This window comes from Aspergillus tanneri, assembly GCF_003426965.1.
Source record: "Aspergillus tanneri strain NIH1004 chromosome Unknown AapTan_4_pilon_pilon_pilon, whole genome shotgun sequence".
Taxonomy (NCBI): Eukaryota; Fungi; Ascomycota; class Eurotiomycetes; order Eurotiales; family Aspergillaceae; genus Aspergillus; species Aspergillus tanneri.
In genome coordinates, this window is record NW_022984631.1 from 797,830 (window position 1) to 817,622 (window position 19,793).

General features: G+C 49.4%; 5 protein-coding genes across 5 annotated transcripts; 1 reads left to right on the forward strand and 4 right to left on the reverse strand.

The window, feature by feature from the left end:
* Window positions 1–2,299: 2,299 nt before the first annotated feature.
* Window positions 2,300–3,598, reverse strand: ATNIH1004_005476 (uncharacterized protein; the record flags this gene model as incomplete). The annotated part of the gene is made up of 5 exons (XM_033570130.1): window positions 2,300–2,406; window positions 2,456–2,787; window positions 2,831–2,894; window positions 2,939–3,218; window positions 3,503–3,598. The coding sequence occupies 5 exons, from the start codon at window positions 3,596–3,598 to the stop codon at window positions 2,300–2,302; spliced, it is 879 nt and encodes a 292-aa protein (XP_033426162.1).
* Window positions 3,599–4,509: 911 nt separating this feature from the next.
* On the reverse strand, window positions 4,510–6,543 carry ATNIH1004_005477 (putative C6 transcription factor; the record flags this gene model as incomplete). The annotated part of the gene is made up of 1 exon (XM_033570131.1): window positions 4,510–6,543. One exon carries the CDS (start codon window positions 6,541–6,543, stop codon window positions 4,510–4,512), a length of 2,034 nt encoding a protein of 677 aa, XP_033426163.1.
* Window positions 6,544–7,228: 685 nt separating this feature from the next.
* ATNIH1004_005478 (MFS transporter) lies at window positions 7,229–8,817 on the forward strand (the record flags this gene model as incomplete). The annotated part of the gene is made up of 2 exons (XM_033570132.1): window positions 7,229–7,785; window positions 7,836–8,817. The coding sequence occupies 2 exons, from the start codon at window positions 7,229–7,231 to the stop codon at window positions 8,815–8,817; spliced, it is 1,539 nt and encodes a 512-aa protein (XP_033426164.1).
* Window positions 8,818–11,997: 3,180 nt separating this feature from the next.
* On the reverse strand, window positions 11,998–14,379 carry ATNIH1004_005479 (uncharacterized protein; the record flags this gene model as incomplete). The annotated part of the gene is made up of 4 exons (XM_033570133.1): window positions 11,998–12,518; window positions 13,495–13,658; window positions 13,718–14,274; window positions 14,377–14,379. 4 exons carry the CDS (start codon window positions 14,377–14,379, stop codon window positions 11,998–12,000), a joined length of 1,245 nt encoding a protein of 414 aa, XP_033426165.1.
* Window positions 14,380–14,879: 500 nt separating this feature from the next.
* Window positions 14,880–16,465, reverse strand: CHIB1_2 (glycoside hydrolase family 18 protein; the record flags this gene model as incomplete). The annotated part of the gene is made up of 6 exons (XM_033570134.1): window positions 14,880–14,987; window positions 15,049–15,584; window positions 15,650–15,719; window positions 15,771–15,830; window positions 15,885–16,259; window positions 16,310–16,465. The coding sequence occupies 6 exons, from the start codon at window positions 16,463–16,465 to the stop codon at window positions 14,880–14,882; spliced, it is 1,305 nt and encodes a 434-aa protein (XP_033426166.1).
* Between the last annotated feature and the right edge of the window lie 3,328 nt (window positions 16,466–19,793).

Below are 19,793 nucleotides of genomic sequence, written 5' to 3' on the forward strand. Positions count from 1 at the left end.
TGGGATTTTCCATATTTATGATGAATTGTACAGCTAACTGGTCTTGTGATGGTTTGGTTGTCTCTGCGCTAGTATAGATAAAACCACTTGACCATATAAAAAGGTACAAGACGACTGATCGAAGATCAGTCGCATCTAGCGCCCTATATAGTATGTTACAGGTTCAGCCTGTGACAGGTCTCTAAAAAAAGAAAAAAAGATAATGTTTAATATAATGTAATAATCCTATAAGCCTTGGTAATTACTTATTATTATTATTATTATTATTATTATTATTATTCTTCCATATTATAGGGCATTTTTCAGTCAGAGACTATGCATGCTCTACCTACCACCCCTGGGTGGTAGATTTGAACAAATACGTACATAGTGGGTAAAATCATACATAAATAAGCAATATAACATTCTAGGAGTGGGGAGGACCTTAAAGAAGGGATTGAAACATGCTAAATTCCAGATTTTTTTTTATTTTGTTTTCGTCGTTGTTTTTCTTTTGTTTTCCCTAGGGGTTCAAGAGCCACTTTCTAGTGGCAATCCCGGTTTCCTTTAGGAATTTGATCAGTTGTTCTTGCCCTGCTTTCTTCGTGAAAAGAAAAGGCAAATTTCGGTCTTTTTTGTATAGGGTCTCTATAGACTCTTTTCTGATGTCCCTAAATACAGGGCATTGAAGGAGAAGGTGGTGTGGAGTTTGGGGTTTAATGCTATGGCATAATGTACATATATCACTATCATAGTTAGGTGTTCGAACTAGATAGGATCTGAAATAGCTATGCCCTAGCTTTAGCTGGATAATGGTTGACCACGTTTGCTTGGAAAGCTTTAGGGTCTTGGTTTCCATGACGATATGGAATTAAAGCCTCTATACACCTTGGTAAAATAGATAGATTCTATCTAAGGTGGCGATCTAACGAAACATCAAACGTAGAGAAGGTAGAGAAGGAAGGAGGGAAGAAAGAATTCTATTGTACAGGAAATGTGGGAAATCTCTACATTGTGGGATCAACAGTGAATAAAGCAGACTTGGTGCCTCAGGCAGGGTTCGACTTAGGCCCTGACAGGAATCTCCCATCCCGAATCCCTTCTAATGGGAATCCCTTCCCAAAAGACTTGGCACGGGGTGGGAATCAAAATGCAATTCCCATGGGAATATGGGACGGGACTGAAACTCGCCCGGGATCCCGAATCCCGTCCCAACGGTCAGCCTAATCCCACCCCCATTTCCCATGCGAAAATCCCTTCCCAACGGTCAGCCCACTGGCCACTATAAGGCAATTTGGTTTCGTGTTTTTCTTGCTAATATACACAATATCAACGTGCCACTAGGCAAACAAGGGATCTAGCTAAGATATTTTTATTTCTTCCTCTTCCTTTGTACTGGTAGACTCTTAGTACTCTTCGAAGGCTTTGTACTATTCGTCATGACACAATTGAAAACGGGTCGTTGGTGAAAGGCAGCAAGCCGTGGGAGTTAATATTCAAGCCGCGGGATCAGACGGAGAGGATTGTGGAAAGACATCGAGTGAGTTAGGCCCCGAAAGAATTCCTCAACCTGTAGATATACATAAATTCATGCGTTTTGATTTCTGTTTTATTATGCTTTATTCTTTTTCTACTCCATATACAGTGCCTCAATTCTTACTCTTTTCGCGGAAGACATGTTTCAATCCAACCACCAACTTGCAGACTGAATACCAAAGGGATCAAACAGGTCGTGCTTTTCGGAGTTCAGATTGAGTGCTACGTTCAGTCAACGTTGGGGCCGCATTGGCTGCAAGTTTCTAAGTTTTGCTGCTGCAGGAACATCAATCGACTTATGACGTGGGCACAAGAGGGCAGAAACTATTGAGTGGGAAGTGGAAGAGACACTCCGCAAACAGGACGCAGAAATTATCCAGTGTGAGTCATAGCAACCTTAAATTTATAGAAAGCAGTTCGAACACATTCCCGAGTTCTATCCCCTGCTGAGCTGCCGCCTCCCAAAAATAGATCATCCAGTTTGCTTATACAGATATAGACCTTGGTTATAGGATCTCTATCCTTTGCAACCGTAATAGCTGGCTCCCTGGCCGGCGTTCGGCAAGCCCGTTGAGCTTCCAGTTGGCTTGTCGTGAGCTGTATAGATTGTGGTGGAGCTGGCAACAGCACGGTGGTCACCATCAGTGGATCCCGACATCTAATCCTTCAAGGTACATTTAGACTCAATATTGCTTCGAACATCTTATAGCAGGGGTCTCGTGCCAGGTTTGAATTCAGTAACAAGTGCTAGCAAGGCCAGCATCACAATCCAAGCTCCTGTGCGCTACTTAACACCCTTTGAATTCCAGCTGTCTTCCTTCCTACTAAGCACAAGCAGCTTGACCAATGGGTAAACGTTGTCATACAGTGCGAGCAGCGCTGCTGCAAGACCTTGGGGATCAGCAGCGTGGTCCAAGCCATCGACAACAATAATCAAGACCTGTGCAACTCGTGCTGCTGCGGATTCCCCCCAGCGACATGTCGAGCACCTTCCGGATCGTTTCACTCCCATATGTGTACTGTTCCAGTTGTGCGACCAGATACTTCAGCATACCGGCGATAGACTGCCCGGCGGGGTAAGTTGGCGAGATGAAGACGAAGTATAACCCGTACTGGTTTTCCGAGGGAGGGTTAATACTATCAACTCGGGATTTGTTATCCTTGATCATGGCCGCCGCCAGCGGCGTCTTGCCTGTGCCTGCGTCACCATAGATCCACAGACGCTTTGCACTACGTGTTGGTTTGGGCCCATTGGATATAAGCCCATTGCTTCTTTATCCGTGAGATTGTGTCAGCGTAGCATGGCTTAGACGACCGTTGCAGGGCTTCGTCGTATTCGGTAGGCTGCAGCCACTGTGTGAATGGAAGCAGGTCTTGGCCTGGGAATTAGCAGTAGATACGAAGAATGATATACTGAACTCACCTGGGGTTTTGTTTTCGCGACACCTGATATTTTGTGACTCTTGCAGTCTGTTTAGGAGTCCTTCTGTCACGATTTTGCGGTCCACTTCCAATGCCGGAAGAGACAAAAGCCGCGCTCTGCTCCGTACGGGCCTAGAAGGCCCTGGCTGTGTTGCAGCCCGTATGGGTATCGATCTACGGATTTGCATGGTGGCGCATTTAGCCTCCTGCACAGCGGACAGGAATACTTGCCGGCTCTCCTGGAGCTCTGCCAGAGCCGAGGCGTAGGTGAATGCGAAAGGCTAGATCATTAATACAATCAAGCGGATGGTCTCGCGCTTCCTCGCAATCTTCTCCATTGCGCGCGCACAGCATATCAGAATCGAGGAATAGAGAGCGGGAATCTCGCGACGGACAATGATGGACGTCAGAAGCCCGGCCGAGTCTCGTAGACTACTCTTGTGGGAGAAATCGCCGATGTCGGAGAACATTTCTGCCACTTTTTCCAAATGGACAATCAACCGTCACGCAGCCTGGATCAACTTCAGAAAATCCATAGTGATAGGAGATAAGCCGCAGCACCCACCTTGAAGAGATGCTTAATACGTCCCCAGATCAAAGCGGACGGCTTCGCACTAGGGGACTTGACTGTCTCATCGAGAGCAGACGCTAAAGACTCCATTGACAGAAGACATGGCTTTGTTTTCATGTCGAAAGTGAATTCGTGAGTGGGTGATTGGAGATAATTTCCGACAACGGAAAACCTGTGAATTATCCGGATTTTTCCACTGAGGAATGGTCCGAAGAGTTGCAGAAAATAGCCAGATGGTTAATGACGCTTAGAAAGCCAGAAGGAATAAGCAGCAAAGAGTGCCATGCCTTCCAAAGAAAAGCCACAAAGTTTCTAGTGCAAGGCAAATCTCTTTACCGACAAGGCACTATTAATCAACCGGTGGGAAGAGTTGTGGATAATAAGGCTTGCCGAAGGACTATTTTAAAACTATATATAAGGAGCTAGGACACCGCAGAAGAAAAGGCACATACCACAAAGTAGCTATCCGCTATCGGTGGTCAGGCATGTGGGAAGATGTCGCCGACGATGTTTAGTGAACTCTACGTTGTCAGGCAAATCACGTCGATAAATAGTATTGAGTCCTATATCAACAATACTAAAGATACGAAGGAAAGGAGGAAGGGAGAAGGCGCGCCGTGTGGTGAGCGAAAATATGGTTGGGATCTTCCCAGCCCTAACCCTGTGCCCTTAGCCCTATCTCATCCCAATACGGTCTCCATGTATACCGCATAACATACGTCACAGCGTTGAGCTGAACGCGACTCGAAGGCAGAATCATCACACAGGGTCTTGGCATTACCCCAGATATTGATATACTTCAGTGACTTCACTACTTATTACGTGGTTTGCAACTGGTTACTAAGTGCTTGATGCAGGAAGCGGCTATGTATTTTTTCAAGTGACTAATAACCAGTTAGCAAGTTCTCTACAATTAGTTAGGGCCCAGAGACAGCTGCTGGAAGTATGCATTTACAAGCACAGGGCATAAGATAGATACAACAGTGATTAGCGATCTACAGCTAATCCCAAAGTAACCAGTCCGCCGTACCAAGGATATAATTACTGTCCAGGTTCAGATCCCCCCAAGACAAATCGCCAAACAGCGCGCCGGAGGGACTCACCCAATCCGTGGATTCGTCACTGCCGATGTCGTCAGCCTTTTCTGGACGTTCGGCGAATTTGACTTCATGTTGAGAGCGCAGCGTGGTGATGAACGCTGGCTCCGGTATGGAGTTGCCTGGTGGGTTGGCTATCCAGGCCTTCAGCGTGACCTTGCCGACTGCAGTGTAAAGGGCCCTTTTAGCCTGAAGAATCTCCGGGTGGTTTATATAGACGTCTGCTATCTTCTTCCATGTGCTGTTTAGCTCCGTGGGGGGGAAGAATCCGGTCTTGGCCAGGCTATTTAGGACGAATATTAGCACATCCCATATGAAAAATGTCTTGATCTGCCATTGAAATTTCCTTAGATGGGGATTACTGTAGAGAGCGGTATCCGTGTCAAGGACCTTCTGGGCGAGAACGCAGAGCATTCTCCTTTCTGTATCGTCAATACTTTGATTTATCTGACGCCACATCCGGCTGCGTAGACGGACTGCGTTCGCAGCAGACCGCACGATTCCCAGCGTCAACAAGTGTACCGGGTTAACAATATCACAATGGCGTAGATACTTGGTCTCAATACTCCTTTCGACCTCGTCGATCCGCTTTTCGAGGTCTATACTATCCCTAAATTGAATAGCACCACCAATGTCTTTTATTTTCACCCCCATTCGGGTGTAGAAATTGGACAGCTCCGTTTTCGCAAGACAGTATATCATTTGCGAAGCACCCTTCTGCTCCTCTGGCTGGTCTGTCATGCCGGGGTAGATTTGTTCGTCATCCAGATTAAGCGGCTGTTTCGTATCCCAGCTATTCGGTGGTAGAGAGATCCCAGTGCCTGAAACCTGGCCCGCGTAACTTTCCAGTGGGAGAAGCTGCCACCAGAGTCGCCGCCGCATTTGAATTTCAAAGGGGGGTAAACCTAGGCCCTCGCCATCCCGATGAAGCCCCATCCGTTGCGCAATGCGGATCGCAACGCCTGTCCAGATCCAAAACGTATGCGGGTCAATTTGAGTGCGCATCGCAATCAGAAAGAGCACGTATGCCTGCAGGACCGGTATTTCTGTGGTCCTCAGCCACGACACATTCACAAGAGCCTGTCGAAAAGCGTATTGATACTTCCCCATCAGCGCGATCTGGGACTGCCCAAACTCGCACACGCAGTCTTCATCCGTCATGGAGTATACGGCAAAGTAGTAGATAGAAAAGACAAGACACTCATTGGCCTTAGAGGCCATGTTCGGTTGCTGTGACAGAGTGTTGACCATCTCCGCAGTGGTGGGAACATGTAGAATTTTGCACAATGGCTCAACATTCTGAACGTACGCGTCCCATTGCTTCATAGCATCCCGATAGCTCGGGTGATAGTCGACCAAGCTATGCGAAATTTCCAGCATCGCTCCAGAAACTGGATCCATAGGCACGGAACTAATACCGGCTGGGGCACTATGGTCAACCTCCTCGTCCTCAGACATTTCGCGCATGTTGACACCGCCAGCATCAAGCCAGAGAGTGCTGTCAATATACCGCGATTTGCCATCCGCAGCCAGTAGTTTTCCGACCCCCGGCGTGTCAGACTCATTGACACAGGCAGAGGCCCGTTCCTGCGCGGTTTGAGGCGTCTCTTTGGACGGCATATTATCCACTGTGGAAAGAAGACCATTCGCGCATAGCATGCGCTCGTATCTCACCAACCGCTCATGCACATCCTCGCTGTGCTTACGCTTCCGCGATCGCGGCAGCGGGGCCTGGTAGATGCATTCGAGTTTTCCTTTACTACAACTGGAGCATGCAGGGAGGGCCTTGTCGCATTTCACTTTTCTGCGAACACAGGGTTGACAGGTGTATGGCATTGTCGAGTTGGAGTCACTGGCATGATCCGCCCAGGGAGACCTGTGTGTTGCAGGAGCGATCGTCACCGGGCGGGTCTGCCTGGCAACGTCTGGAGGGGCCATAGCTCGTTCCAATCTCGATGAAAGAATATACAGTGCTATCCACTTTGTCTTGTTTCACGTGTTTCCAAGCTTAAGTCGGAGCACAGCAACGGTGGATTGTAGCCTTCATATCAGGGCAAAAGACTCGCTGTCACTATCGGTACGACCAGAGGCTCGGAACAACCTTTTGCCGTTGTTCATCTATACCTCGGGCGATGGTTTATCACTTTTTTTAAAAAAAAATAAAAAAAAAAAAAAAAAGAGAGGGAATAAACTGATGCTCTCCGCCGGTGGTATATATACAGTGGCATATAAATAGTGGTATTTTCCCCCCGCCCTTCAACTCCATGTTCGCAGATTATATACGTAGTAGGGGGCTAGAGGCACGCGGTGAAAGTACACACTGCTCTGCAATCTATGCTCAATGCCCACAATATATCGCAATGGTGCTATATTATATTGTGTTATAAGAGGAGACCCTCCATGTTCAAATTCTGGAACGTAGTAGTTGATTGCCTTTAGCAGAGGGCGGATGACCTCTGATTGGTGCGGGCGCCGGGTCGACAGTTCCCACCGCTTCGGGCCCGAGGCAAATCCTTGGCTCCGATTAGCTCCAGGTTTGGATACAGACTGGATTTATTTAGTATATAACTGCGTCTTATGCCCTGATGAAGAATGGACAAAGTGAGTACGAAAGGCAGTCACTATGAACCAAGTCGCGCGAGAATCCTCTCAATCAACTACTATGTTCAAAGGCGCATCCTACACCTATGGTGGTTCGAAGGATCATGGCTTGGAGGCAGCCAGACTGGCAATCCTCGATGAGACAATCCTACCCAGAGACTTGGACCTCGTGACATGGGATAGGCCACAGGATCCAGAGAACCCAAGGAACTGGCCAAACAATATCAAATGGCGATATACCGTCGCAGTCTCAACGTTCACATTCATCTCACCGGTGTCATCGAGCATGATAGCGCCTGCGCTGCATAAACTGGGCGCAGGTCTCCACATGCAGAGCGAGATTGAGGTCGAGCTCTCGTTGTCAATCTTTATCCTGGCTTACACCGTCGGTCCGCTGTTCTTCGGTCCTGCCTCTGAGGTTTACGGTCGCGTACGCTTGTTGCAGATTAGCAATCTATGGTATCTTGCGTGGAACCTTGGATGTGGCTTCGCCCAGAGCCCGGCGGAGCTGTTTGTGTTCCGGTTTCTGGCTGGAATTGGAGGAAGTGCCCCCGTGGCGTTGGGAGGAGGAGCTATTAGGTACGATGCAGAGTTTGCATAAACTTCCTCTATGTATTGATAATGTCCAGTGATATTTGGGACGCAGAGGAACGTGGAAAGGCCATGGGTATCTACACTCTTGCACCGGTTCTTGGTCCCGTAGTTGGGCCCATTGCTGGAGGATTCATTGCCGAGTACTCGACATGGCGCTGGGTGTTCTGGTCATCTAGTGCCGCCGCTGCAGTCATCCAGATCGTCGGCTTGTTTTGGCTGCGCGAGTCGCATCCCGGCACCCTCCTGCAGAGGAAGAGAGACCGTCTTGCCAAAGAGACAGGCAATATTAAGCTTCACACAGGAAACAAGCCTGAGGATGAGAACCTCCTCAGCAAACTCGGCCACGCCCTGGTACGACCGTTCCGTTTGTTCATGACCCAACCGATTATCACAGTCATTGCGCTATACATGGGCTATCTCTTTGGGACGACATATCTCATGTTGGCCACATTCCCAGTGATTTGGTCGGAGTTGTACAGTGAGACCCCAGGTATTGGCGGGCTCAATTATGTTTCCATCGCTATCGGTTCGTTCGGGGGGATTGTCCTTAACTTCTTCGTTATCGATCGCATCTATCGCAATTTAAAAGCGAAAAACGGTGACGTTGGGCGGCCGGAGTTCCGCATGCCGACGTTGTTTATTGGATCGATCATGATCGCCATTGGACTTTTCTGGTACGGCTGGAGCGTGCAGGCCCGCCTACACTGGATCATGCCCAATATCGGCGCCGTAATCTTCTCGGCCGGCTGCATGGGATGTCTACAGGGGATGCAGACCTACACAGTGGATAGTTACCCGACATACACAGCAAGTGCCATGGCAGCCTGTGCGCTTCTGCGCAGTTTGGCCGGGTTTGCCTTTCCGCTCTTCGCTCCATATCTGTATAAGGATCTGGGCTATGGATGGGGAACCAGTGTCTTGGCCTTTATCAGCATTGGGGTCGGCATTCCATCGCCTTTTCTCTTTTGGTTTTTAGGGCCTAAGCTGCGGGCTATGTCGAAATATGCCTCTGGTTAGATAATTAATGGTGTGTGTAGGCTCATTTAAACCGGAAAAGTCATGTAACAGTTCCTCGTTATTCTTTTATTGGAGTACGAGGTTATAGTATTGTCAGATTTATATGGATTTCTATGAGAACTTGTAATTCTCTGTATTAAAGCCAAAGAGGTTTCCCAGTGATAGAATTTGTAAAGATGTGCTCGCATTTTTCTCAGCCGGCGTTGCTAATACAAAGGCAAGTGAATATTGAAAGCTCACATTCACCCCTTCCTCTATGAATTCTACTTTATTTATCCTCCATTATTTTCAAACTCTATATTACTTTATATACCGAGCCGGGGTGGTGAGAAAAGTGATCTTTCAGGTTTAGTTGGGGAGACGTCAAAGGGCACCTCGTGCTCCTTTGATCTGCCGGCCATTATGCATGGAGGTCTAGACGAGGTCAATTCAAGATAGATTGGAGCTGCAGGGAGATTAGGAGCATTTAGCCTTCGCGATGGCTGGACCTTGTTTACGCCCGTAGCTAAAGGCTGTTGCTCCTGCATGTTCGTCCTTTGAGCTGCTTTATACCACTTTGTAATTACTAATTTTTGGCCCCGAAGCCGCCTTTTGCACCGCTGGAGGAGGGCGATCTCCCACAGCTTTTATCGGAGAGTGCAGGGATCGTTTGATTGCACTGCAAGGAGCTCAAGCAGATAATAAGTGTGATCTTGATCCTTTTGTAAGGTACGGTTTTTCCATGGCTCTGTCTTTCATTGATCTCACAAACATGAGGATCTCTTGAGGGTCACTTATCCCACAGACAGTAATAGGGTTCCAATGTCATTGATCTACAATAAGGAGAGAAAGTGGCGCCTAGGCAGAATTTAGATATTCTAGATACTTTAGAAACTTTCGCAGTTAAAGGATTGATAATCAACGGTTGACGTTCGAATTGAGTCGAGGATTGGGCTGTTCAAGTACAGGAGGATTTGTATAAGATCGCCAGAGAATGCAGCAGCTACTCTGTTATAACCCAATCCTAAGGCTCAAATTCTGTACATAATACCAGAGCCGAATGGAGGACATGGGCTCCCAGGACAACTATATCGGTCTGATGGAGCAGTTGCGCTCTTATATAAAGTGGAGATGAGCCACTGTTTGTAGAGCCCCTGTCGTAGGTCTCAACTAACCTGTTCTGAAGAAAATAAGTGTGGCTCTAGAGAGCTCATTTTAGCTCTGTGAGCTAGAGGAGAGTGTGGGCATATTTTTATTAACGTGCCCTTTATAAATACGCTGCAAGGTCTACTTAGACCATATTAGCCCTTCCAATGTCCCCCTTCGAAGATATATTGGTATTTCCTTAATACTAACTAGATCGATGATTTTTAACATACTATCCACTTGATTCCAACACTATCTAAACTTACGAAAAATGCATTTGCCAGTTGGAAAGCAAGAACACTGGTCCTCCACTGGTTCGAGAGTCGCATCTGCACTGAAATCCCTGTTTACTACAAGAGAAGCAAATAAATGATAAAAAGAAACAAAGACAACTTCGGCTGGCAGCAGAATATGTGCCATGCCCATTCCACTATGACCAACGCAAGGTTGTGCATGGCATCTTTAAGAGCCGTACGGAAGAAAACACACGACGGTGGAAACCATCCAATCTGCTGAGAACCCACCTTTTCACCACACTCATCTTTCTCCAACTACTCCAAACGTTTACACCAAAACACAATTTACTTTCGGTTCGCTTGGAACTGGAGTTCCTGCTGTGACAAGTCATGTGGTGACAGAATCGCGCATGTCAGCCGCCCTTCAGTCAATGCAATATTCTACCCCATGCTGAGCCACAAGAACAAGCTACATGGTTGTTGAGTGCCACTCTCCTGCAGGACAATACTTCCCTGGCTATTTGAATGCTGATCCAGACTCACTGAGTAGAATACTGAACTGATCAACAGCTAGGCCAGTCTGCGGAGATCTTGGAGGCATCGCCATTCAATATCTGAGGCATACCTCAGTCATGACTCCCAAGGGAGTCGGGAAAATAACGATAGGATAGTACCATATAATATAAGGGGATAAATAATTAATTTCTTATGTCCCTGTTAATGTTTTTATTCGACTGTAATATAACAGCTTTTAAATTTCTTTCAAAAATTTGACTTTCAGTTATGCCTTTCTATCTGTCGGAGGATTCCCATTATTCCAGGGCTTGCATTATCACTAGGTTCTAGTAGATAGACCCATTTGTGACGAATAAGACTAAACTATTATCCAAACATGGCTACTCTACGCTACAAAGCAAAGAATCAGGGTTTCAAGGACTAAGTCGAGGCTCCAGTATCCATAGATCTCGAGGATAATGGCGTCAACTAGGGAAGGTCTTTATTATCAACATCTTGGCACCTGACCCCAGCAACCATATACCAGCCAATAATGGGCTTATATGGTTACACTCATTGTAGAAATCAAGTAATATTGCGCATTGCGTTACAGACAAGAAACATCCTAGTGTCCTTGTTAGCGTAACAGACAATGGTTTCAGCTGTCGTGAAACCACACTGTAATTCTTCGACTGCCCTGTAAGCAATGGCCATCTCCAAATGTTACTCACTGGCTTTAAAAACTTCCCTAAATGTCCGCGTGAAGCTATCTCTGATGCGGAGGTTGCCTCTGCTGCATTTCATGCTATTGATCCAATATCGGAATTATTTGTTACGATTCCTTCTTGATGAATATTCAGCCTATTCTCATGCGTTATCGGATATTTCAATTGTCTTGCAAGATGACACCTATACAGCCATCTCGTAGGTCTCATGACCAGGGTTGACGTTCCTATGAACATTCCACGAGCTGTCTTGTGCGACATACAATTCTCCTTAGGCCACATGAGTACCAACCCGACTCACTATAGCCAATTCGCGGTCAAAAATAATGCAAAATTCATCCATTCCACTAATCTCTAATCATGGCCACCCAGGACTATAACCCTCTAACGCTGTCATCGTCCATTCCCACAATCTCCCCGGCAAATCATCATTGCGAGCCTGCTTACTTTCCTTACCCCCCTTGCCCACCGGTTCGTAATATCCTCCGTTCTGCACTTCCTGGCTGAAACTGCACCACAGCTGCCACTGCTGCTGTTTTTTCCGTGCGAGACATTGGTGAGCACCGTTCCGGATGCAGCGATGAGGAGGTGATCTGAAGTTACCGTCGCGCCAACCGCGACAGAAGAGGATCTTGGCCAGCATAGCCTGGGAGTACAGCGTTGAGCCGGACTGGAATAACATGTGGGATCGGAGCTGGTCGAACGCGATGCCCTTTTCGGTCGCAAATATCCTGTCCCACTGAGGACATGGACACGATGTGTACATCGGCATGCGGCCGACGCGCCGTGGCCAACAGCTTGCGCATCAACAGTTGCATTAGCAGTGCATGGCCGAGATAGTTGGTGCCAAACTGCAGTTCGAACCCGTCCACGGCGGTGTCGTACGGCGTCATGACAATTCGGCCGTTGAGGTGTAGGAGGCCCAGCCGTGTGACCTCCCGATCAACACGAGCGGCAGCCTTTCTGGCCGAGTCCAATGATGCCAGATCCAGCTCCAGGATGGTGATACCAACGATGGAAGCAGCCGTGGATATAGCTCGGATACGGTCTCGCGCGGCCTCTGCCTTGGTGTGGCTGCGAGCGGCCAGGTAGATATTTGCAGGGTGATGGGCCAGCCAGGCTAGCCACGGTTGCTTCTCCAAGTCCAGAGTTGGCGCCGGTCACCAGACAGACCTTTCCACTGAGGTCGGTGATTTTCATGGGGTCGAGCATTTGCATTTTGAAAAGAGCTGAATGATAATTAGGAATCGGATCTCGATTCCATCATGATCGGTCTCCTAATTTATACAGGAATCTCCATTGTGTAATCTCGGAGATAGGCTTGATATCGGAAACATGTAGGAGCCAAGACAACGGATTTAGGCTGGAGAGTGATGGCGATGCTGGAAATTGTATTCGTAGAGTAGTGTTGACAGTGAAAGAAATGCGTTCCAGATCGGGATGGGAGGATGCCTAATGCGGCTAGTGCGGCGCTATTCCCCAAATGGCAAACAATTGGTACTGTGCTGCTGACTCAGCCATGTTGCGATGGCCTCAACTGAAGACAAAGACGGGAAATAACATCAAAATATGACCATACTGCACCGGCAGTCTCTTCGTGCCACCATCCACCCCATTCATTGTGAGCGTCTCACCTGGTAAATAAACCCCCGCCGACGCTCGTCGCCTCATTCGCAGCCATATCGTACGCGGCAAAAATCGAGCCCAGTCACGGATGAGCTACGGGCAGTGGATCAACAACTGCGAGGACTCGACGGTATAACTGTCTCTCCCCCGTCCGGTGTGTCTGGATCTTCAGATTGTTCCGTATCTCCTTCCGATGCAGCTGTATATGCTCAACCTGGTCTTCCAGTGCAAGCCAACGCCATCCCGGTACAATCGTTGCTAACATGGCAGTCTTCACGGAGCTGAAAAAGCCACTGTACCCCGTTGAGGTCTGCGTCGAGTTCAACTTGGCCCGCTCCGTCTGGTTTAATTATCTCCTGGTCGACACTCTCTGTCATCATACCCTGCTGTGAACCACCCAGGCGTGTTTGGACTTCGTCCAGGCGGGTAGGCTCTCGCCCCGGCTCTCTATCATGAATCCATGGCCCTACATCTGTTGCAACTCGGCTGTCCAGAATCCTCTACTTCGGACACCACCATCGCCACCGTGGTTGCCTTGGTGATGATGACAGCGCTAGTCGCCCGATCCAGCGTGGCCCGCCAGCACATGGCGGGACTGCGGCAGATCGTGAGGCTGCGAGGCGGCGCGTCAACGCTGAAATCGAACAGCGAGCTGCGGGTAAAAGTGTGCCGGTACCGTTGCCATCCGATCACTCGGGACTCGATGCTCGATAGATCATGATTGTAATCGTCGTGCTGACATCGCCCTGGTGACAGGCAACGATCCCTATTTCTTCGCCAACCGCATGCGATGGCAGCCCTATCTCGCCCTGGGCGCCGATATCCACGAGCTGCGCACCACGCACGCCGTCTCTTGGGCCATAGATAGCCGCCGTGGCGGCGGATCTACGCCGGTTCTCCACGCTGGCCAACTTGACCTTCGCGACCGGGCGGAGGTTAGCTGGCGAGGTCTTCCAGGAAACGCTGATCTCGGCGCAACATCGTCTCCTGACGCTGCGATTCGCCAGCGACGACTGGAACGAGGTGTTTCGCTTGTCTCTTCTGGCCTTCTCTCCGCCACTGCTTTCCTGCAGACGCCCGCCGTTAAATGCGATTTTCGGCACTGTTGCGCTCACTAGGGCGTCCTCTCCGCCGTCGACTGGACGAGTCTCGCTGTACACACGACCGGGCTCTCGTTGCTGTTCACCACGCGCGTGGCCGCCACGATGCAAGAGGATAACCGCTGGTTGATTCCGCTGCTGCGGACGAGACTGTGCGACATGGGGACGCCGTCATGGGACGCAGTGAGGTCAATGCTGAAGAGTTTCATGTGGATCGATGCGCCGCTGGAGACGGATGGCAGGGAGATTTACCATCGTACTGTGGATGTAAGAGGAAATTAGGCTGCTATGGTAGTCGACATTCTGTACCACGTGTTTATTTAATTCTTAGTGTTGCTACGATCTATTGTTTCTACTACTACTATATACTGTAGTGGATGATTCTGTAATTCTGTCTTCCAACGGTGTAGAGCTATACTTCCTCTTCTCTCGAAATCCCATGGTTGAATGCGAGAATGAAAAATCAAATCAAATAAAATATACGACAGCAGGTGACATGCCGATCGCATTCCAGCGTCGTCATCTAGAGAACATCGTGCAGAAGTGGCGTCGGACACGGCTGGTAGCGTCAGCCTCGCGAGCGAATCCCAGATCATCCCCCCTCAACTACGCCTTTACGACTCATTTACAACCACTACGTTGGGAAAAGCGTGGAGTTGCGTCAACCGCAGGAATCATCAACGTTCAGATCTGTACTACCCATTCCATGACCATGCCCTCAGCGAACCAGATCTCTCCGACAACCGTCATCGCTCCTAATTCGACCCCATGCCGTTCTTGATGTTATCATACTGGGAGACAGGATAGTCCAACTCATTCTCGCTCTTTTGGAGGGCGCCGTTGCCTCCGAGTGCATTTACTACCTGTTTCACGAGTCAGCTCCAGATCATTCGCCCTCTCCCCTCCAGCGAAGCATGAACATACCGTGCCAATCAGACTATCGCTGCCCGACTTGTCGGCGCTGCTCTCCCACCACATGCCACCCCCCAACCCCTTCGACTTGATGTAGTCCGTCTTCCACTGGGCCACCTGGGGGGTGTCGTAGCTAACCAACGTCTTCGCGGATGAGTCATAACTCCAGCCAGCGATCAGGTCTTTGTCCTCGTGCACCTCCGCACCGGGTTGTGGCAGCGCCTTGTAGTCCCAGATACCGTCCTCCCAGCTCCCTTTGCCAACCCCGTCAAACTTCTTGCCTAGTCCTTCGGTCCCGGTGAACGCCCGGCCATAGATGGGCATGCCGAGGACGATCTGGTTGGCGGGAACGCCTCCAGCAATGTAGGCTTCGACGGCCTGTTTCGTATTGAATGGCGTGCTGTTTGGGTTGGAGGTGTCGTTGTACACGTTCGACTGGTGGCCGGTGAAGTTACCAAAGCTACCGGTGTAATCGTAGGCCATCAGGTTCCAGAAATCCAGTTGCTCGTTCATTTCCTTGAAATGCAGCTTGCCATAATTCTGCGGACCTGAAAATTGAGATCGAGATCAGCGTACCATGATTCCTAGGTTTCACTCGGGAAGATGTACATACCCGCCGGAGATGCCACCGTGAGCAAGAACTTCTGACCTTTGGCATTCTTGTTGCTATATTCGTCAAGGGCCTGGAAAGTCAGCAGACGATCGATGGCCTTAGGTTGGATCCAGGAACCTACCGAGCGCACTTCTTTCAGCAATAGCACGAAATTTTTGGCCTCCTCGTCATTCGTGGGGTACTATTCCAGTGGTTGTGGTCAGCATTCATCGGAAAACAAGGCTGATTTACTAACCTCCCAATCGACGTCTAGTCCATCTAGTCCCAAGTCACTCAGCAACTTCACCGACGTCTCAGCGAACTTCTTGCGGCCGGCGTCGCTGCTTGCAGGTTGGGCGAAGTTCTTGGAATACGTCCATCCGCCAATGGACAGCAGCACCTTCAGGTTGCGGTTCTTCTTCTTCAGAAGATACAGTTGCTTGACACACCCGTACGCATTGTTGCCGGGTTCGGACCAGGAGTCGCCGGGATAGTGCTTCTCTAGATCGGCGTAGGTGTCGGACAGGTATACTTCACCGGACTCCGGCCGCACGTTGGCAAACGCGTACAGCACATGGGTCAGCCTGTCAGTTATGAGGTCCTGAGGGTTGTGGCCACGGCCATAGATTGCCTATCAATGTCAGTCCCGGGACGGTTACCTCTCACCGGGGGAATTCGGACCCAGTTCACGAAGTACACCACGGAACGATATCCTGATTCCTGGCGTGCTTCCAGTGCTGTGCTGCCTGGCACAGGCTTTGCAATGGCCGCCGACTGTGCAAGCCAGGCACAGGCAATGCCAATGGAAAGGGCCGAGAAAAACCGAGAAGAACGCATGGTGGCCGAGAAAGGGCAGAACAATTGTAAGAGAGCCGTTGTAGGCGTGCTGACTGTCGCTTTGGGTTGCTCGAACAAGAGAGAGGATATGCAGGTGAAAGTTGAGGATTTATATATGCTGTCGTCAACGGCATTCGCAGAGCCCCAGGTGTATGCAACTCTCCGCCATTTGGTTGCTCAACCCCGGTACAGGCCTCACATGGCCAAGTAACATGAGTCTCCTCCCCTCGAGCTGCTGGCCTATTTTGACGTTCCATCATCATGCCTGTACAGAGCGTATCTCACCTTGCCGATCCCACAGCTGACACCACCCTAATGGCAATGTATTGTAGAAGCCAGGTGACAGTAGGAGTCCACCTCAGGGTAGAGTACCTATCCTGCCCAAAGCCGTTGGCGTGCGTTCTAGATTCGATGCGGGGGTGGAATGCGATTGTTTGCCAGCGGGTCGCATCTGTAGGAACACGTTCTCCTGCAACATTAATCCACCATCTGAGCAAACCGAGGGATTCATGTAACCACCGGCGGAGGACCTGATGATAGATTAGGAAGGTATCTCTATTGTCTGCTAGCCCTAGGAGTGGCACCTGCACCAGATATGCCGGTGAAGAAAGATATGCAATTTCCGACGAATCGTAATCCCTCGCCGGCATGTTGGTTCCTGGGACGAAACAAACTACCGAATGTAACAGCAATGATGGTGTGGAGAGAGTGCCGGTTAGAGCACATGAGCCAGGTGGGCGCTAGCAGGGGTCTTGATGAGGGGGAATTCTCCTGCGACGCCATTTGCGGAAGCGCAATCATTCTACACAATCAGTATCAGATCACGATGGATGCAACACACCTATCAAAGCCAGTTTACATCTTCTGGGTGGTCGCTCGTGGATAGCCAGAAGATAACCTCATCTGCCCCGGGGACCGAGGGATGACCGTGCCGGCACATTCGCAATGTGACCTCAGACGCACTAACTAATAGGCTTGATCCGGAATTTGATCTTCCTTGCCCGATAAGCCAATTTCCAACCATGACGATCCCACTGGGCGGTCTATGAAGGCATCAGAGCAGAGCCAGAAGAGGAAAATGTAACCTTTATTGAATCCATGAGCGGGAAATGACCCAGGGTGGCCTTAGTATTGCAGATAATTTCTCGTGAGTTTCACGCTAGCGTTGTGTAAGGGAGTAGTCGACAATGTACTACTCCGGATCACCAAGATCATCGTGGCTATTGCGACTCCCGTCTCCGTCACTATCCCTGAAGGACCACCTAAGAGATTATATCTGCAGTTTTTTTCCGATGCGGACTGTGGAGGGGTGTAATGTTAAATCCGGTTCACCGCACTTCCCCGGACGCGCCGTTTCCCTTGGCCCGTACCCAGCAGGGTTGATCAATATTTTCGAATGAGAAGATATTGACATAATCCGGGTTCCGATCTTCTACTCCGTAGAGTCTGTGGTCTGATACCTACGGAGTATTGCAATGAGACCTTGAGGAGAGCAGGATGTTCTCCCTTGTGATTGCTACCATACCTGAAACCCCAGCGCTAAACGAGAAAAAATGGTACAATCTCAGATGAAAAAGCCATCAGATTGACTATGCTGTAAGGATACCGAAATATTCCATTTGTGCCCGATGCAACTGAATTCGCTGCGCCAGAAGGAATCCCACCGGAGAGACCACAACCCTGGGAGAGTGCGTTTCAATTGCTCTTCCTAGACCTCGGTAGCCACTGCAGTGCGAAGCTCGGATCTGTTGGCTTCCGCGCCAATCTGCCATCCCTCTGGATGCTGCCATGAGGTGCATGAAAGAGCACAAACGACGCGGAAATCGTCCACGCGTGCCTCCTTCCTGTTTAGGAATTCTCACGTGACCTATTATTGGGCCAGTACCCCTGCACGATCGGGAAATCCAGGAAGGACGACGAGGCAGTCACAATGAGCGGGGCTGTCGAGGTGAAAAGCAAAATTCGACTCCGATCGATAGGCCACCACGGAGATCAAGTAAATGATTGCTGCTTCCAAATGTGCATCCCGTCTGTAGCGGATACCTTCCACAGGCTGGACCAGCAGCAACAGCGCTATGCCCATCTCATGACAAAGTCCGACACCGGCAGAATTTCATACCTTAGGGGGGTCGGGGGCGTTTAACGGATACCAAAAATTCATTGGCGTCTGGGGACACCTGCAAGTGTATGATCTGGTGCAATTCCGGGTAGCTCCTCATCACGGCCTTATGCCGTGGTTTGCGACGGGATGTGGAACTTACTGACCGAGAGAGTGAACGTTGAGCTTCATGACATGCAAAGATCCCTGGACTATGCGGCCGTATTCTTGTCGAATGTGGGCAATTACTTTATGAGCCATTTACGTCCTTGACTTTTCTTTTTATAGTTGATGATCTAGCGCAGGGGACCAGAAGTTCAATCCTGATATCTTTGCAGAAGTTCTTACAAGGCTAGCCTCCACTTTGCTAGATACCCACTATCTACTGGACAAGACCCAGATTCCAATGCTAGACAAAATCACTAGCAGCTTATGTCCCCCAGGCACCTTGACCCAGACTACGTATTACTTGGAGGAGGATTGCCTAGCGTCCTCAGAGGACATTACGCTGGTCTTCAAAATGATAGAAGATGCATCAGTTCTTCCGAAAGCACACGCTTGCGGAGAATCAATGAGTTGGGAAACGTACCGTATAATATCCTACAATTGTCCGTGCTAGAAGACGAGTCTGTCTGCCAGCACACGTCGATAGACAAGCAGGTACGGATAGTGAGAGGGAAACCATAGGGAACTTCAGCGCATAATGAAATGTCTACACAATGCCATGAACTACACACCAAACGTCTCCCAGAAACATATGTTGTAGCTATTAATAGCTAGCTTCGAGGCCGGCTGCTTGGAGGCCTATAAAAATGCAAAGTCTCTGGGTGAAGGACAAAGCACCTCCTGTTGAGACCGTACTCGGCTTTGTGTAACCTTTTCGAGCCCTCTCGGAGTCCGGGCCGAGTTCGAGGGAATCGTTGGTATTCCTGACCCCGGGAAACCAACATACTGGCGGAGCTTGCCAGCAAATCCAGTGAGTTCGTCTGCAAGCTTCACTGGGTTGAGCGACCGGGAAGCAAAGGTCCATTTGAAAAGGAGATATTTGGGCCTCCTGATTTCTCTGGCATTCGAAATATGCCGTTGTTTGTCCTTGAAAGGAACTCGATGCTCACCTGCCTCAGGTCTTGTCTATTGCTCCAGTATTGTCTTCTCCGGAATAAACTTCCCAATGTCAGTTCCCTATCCAATCCCCAGAAACAGCCTAACCATCAACAGGACGTGATATCT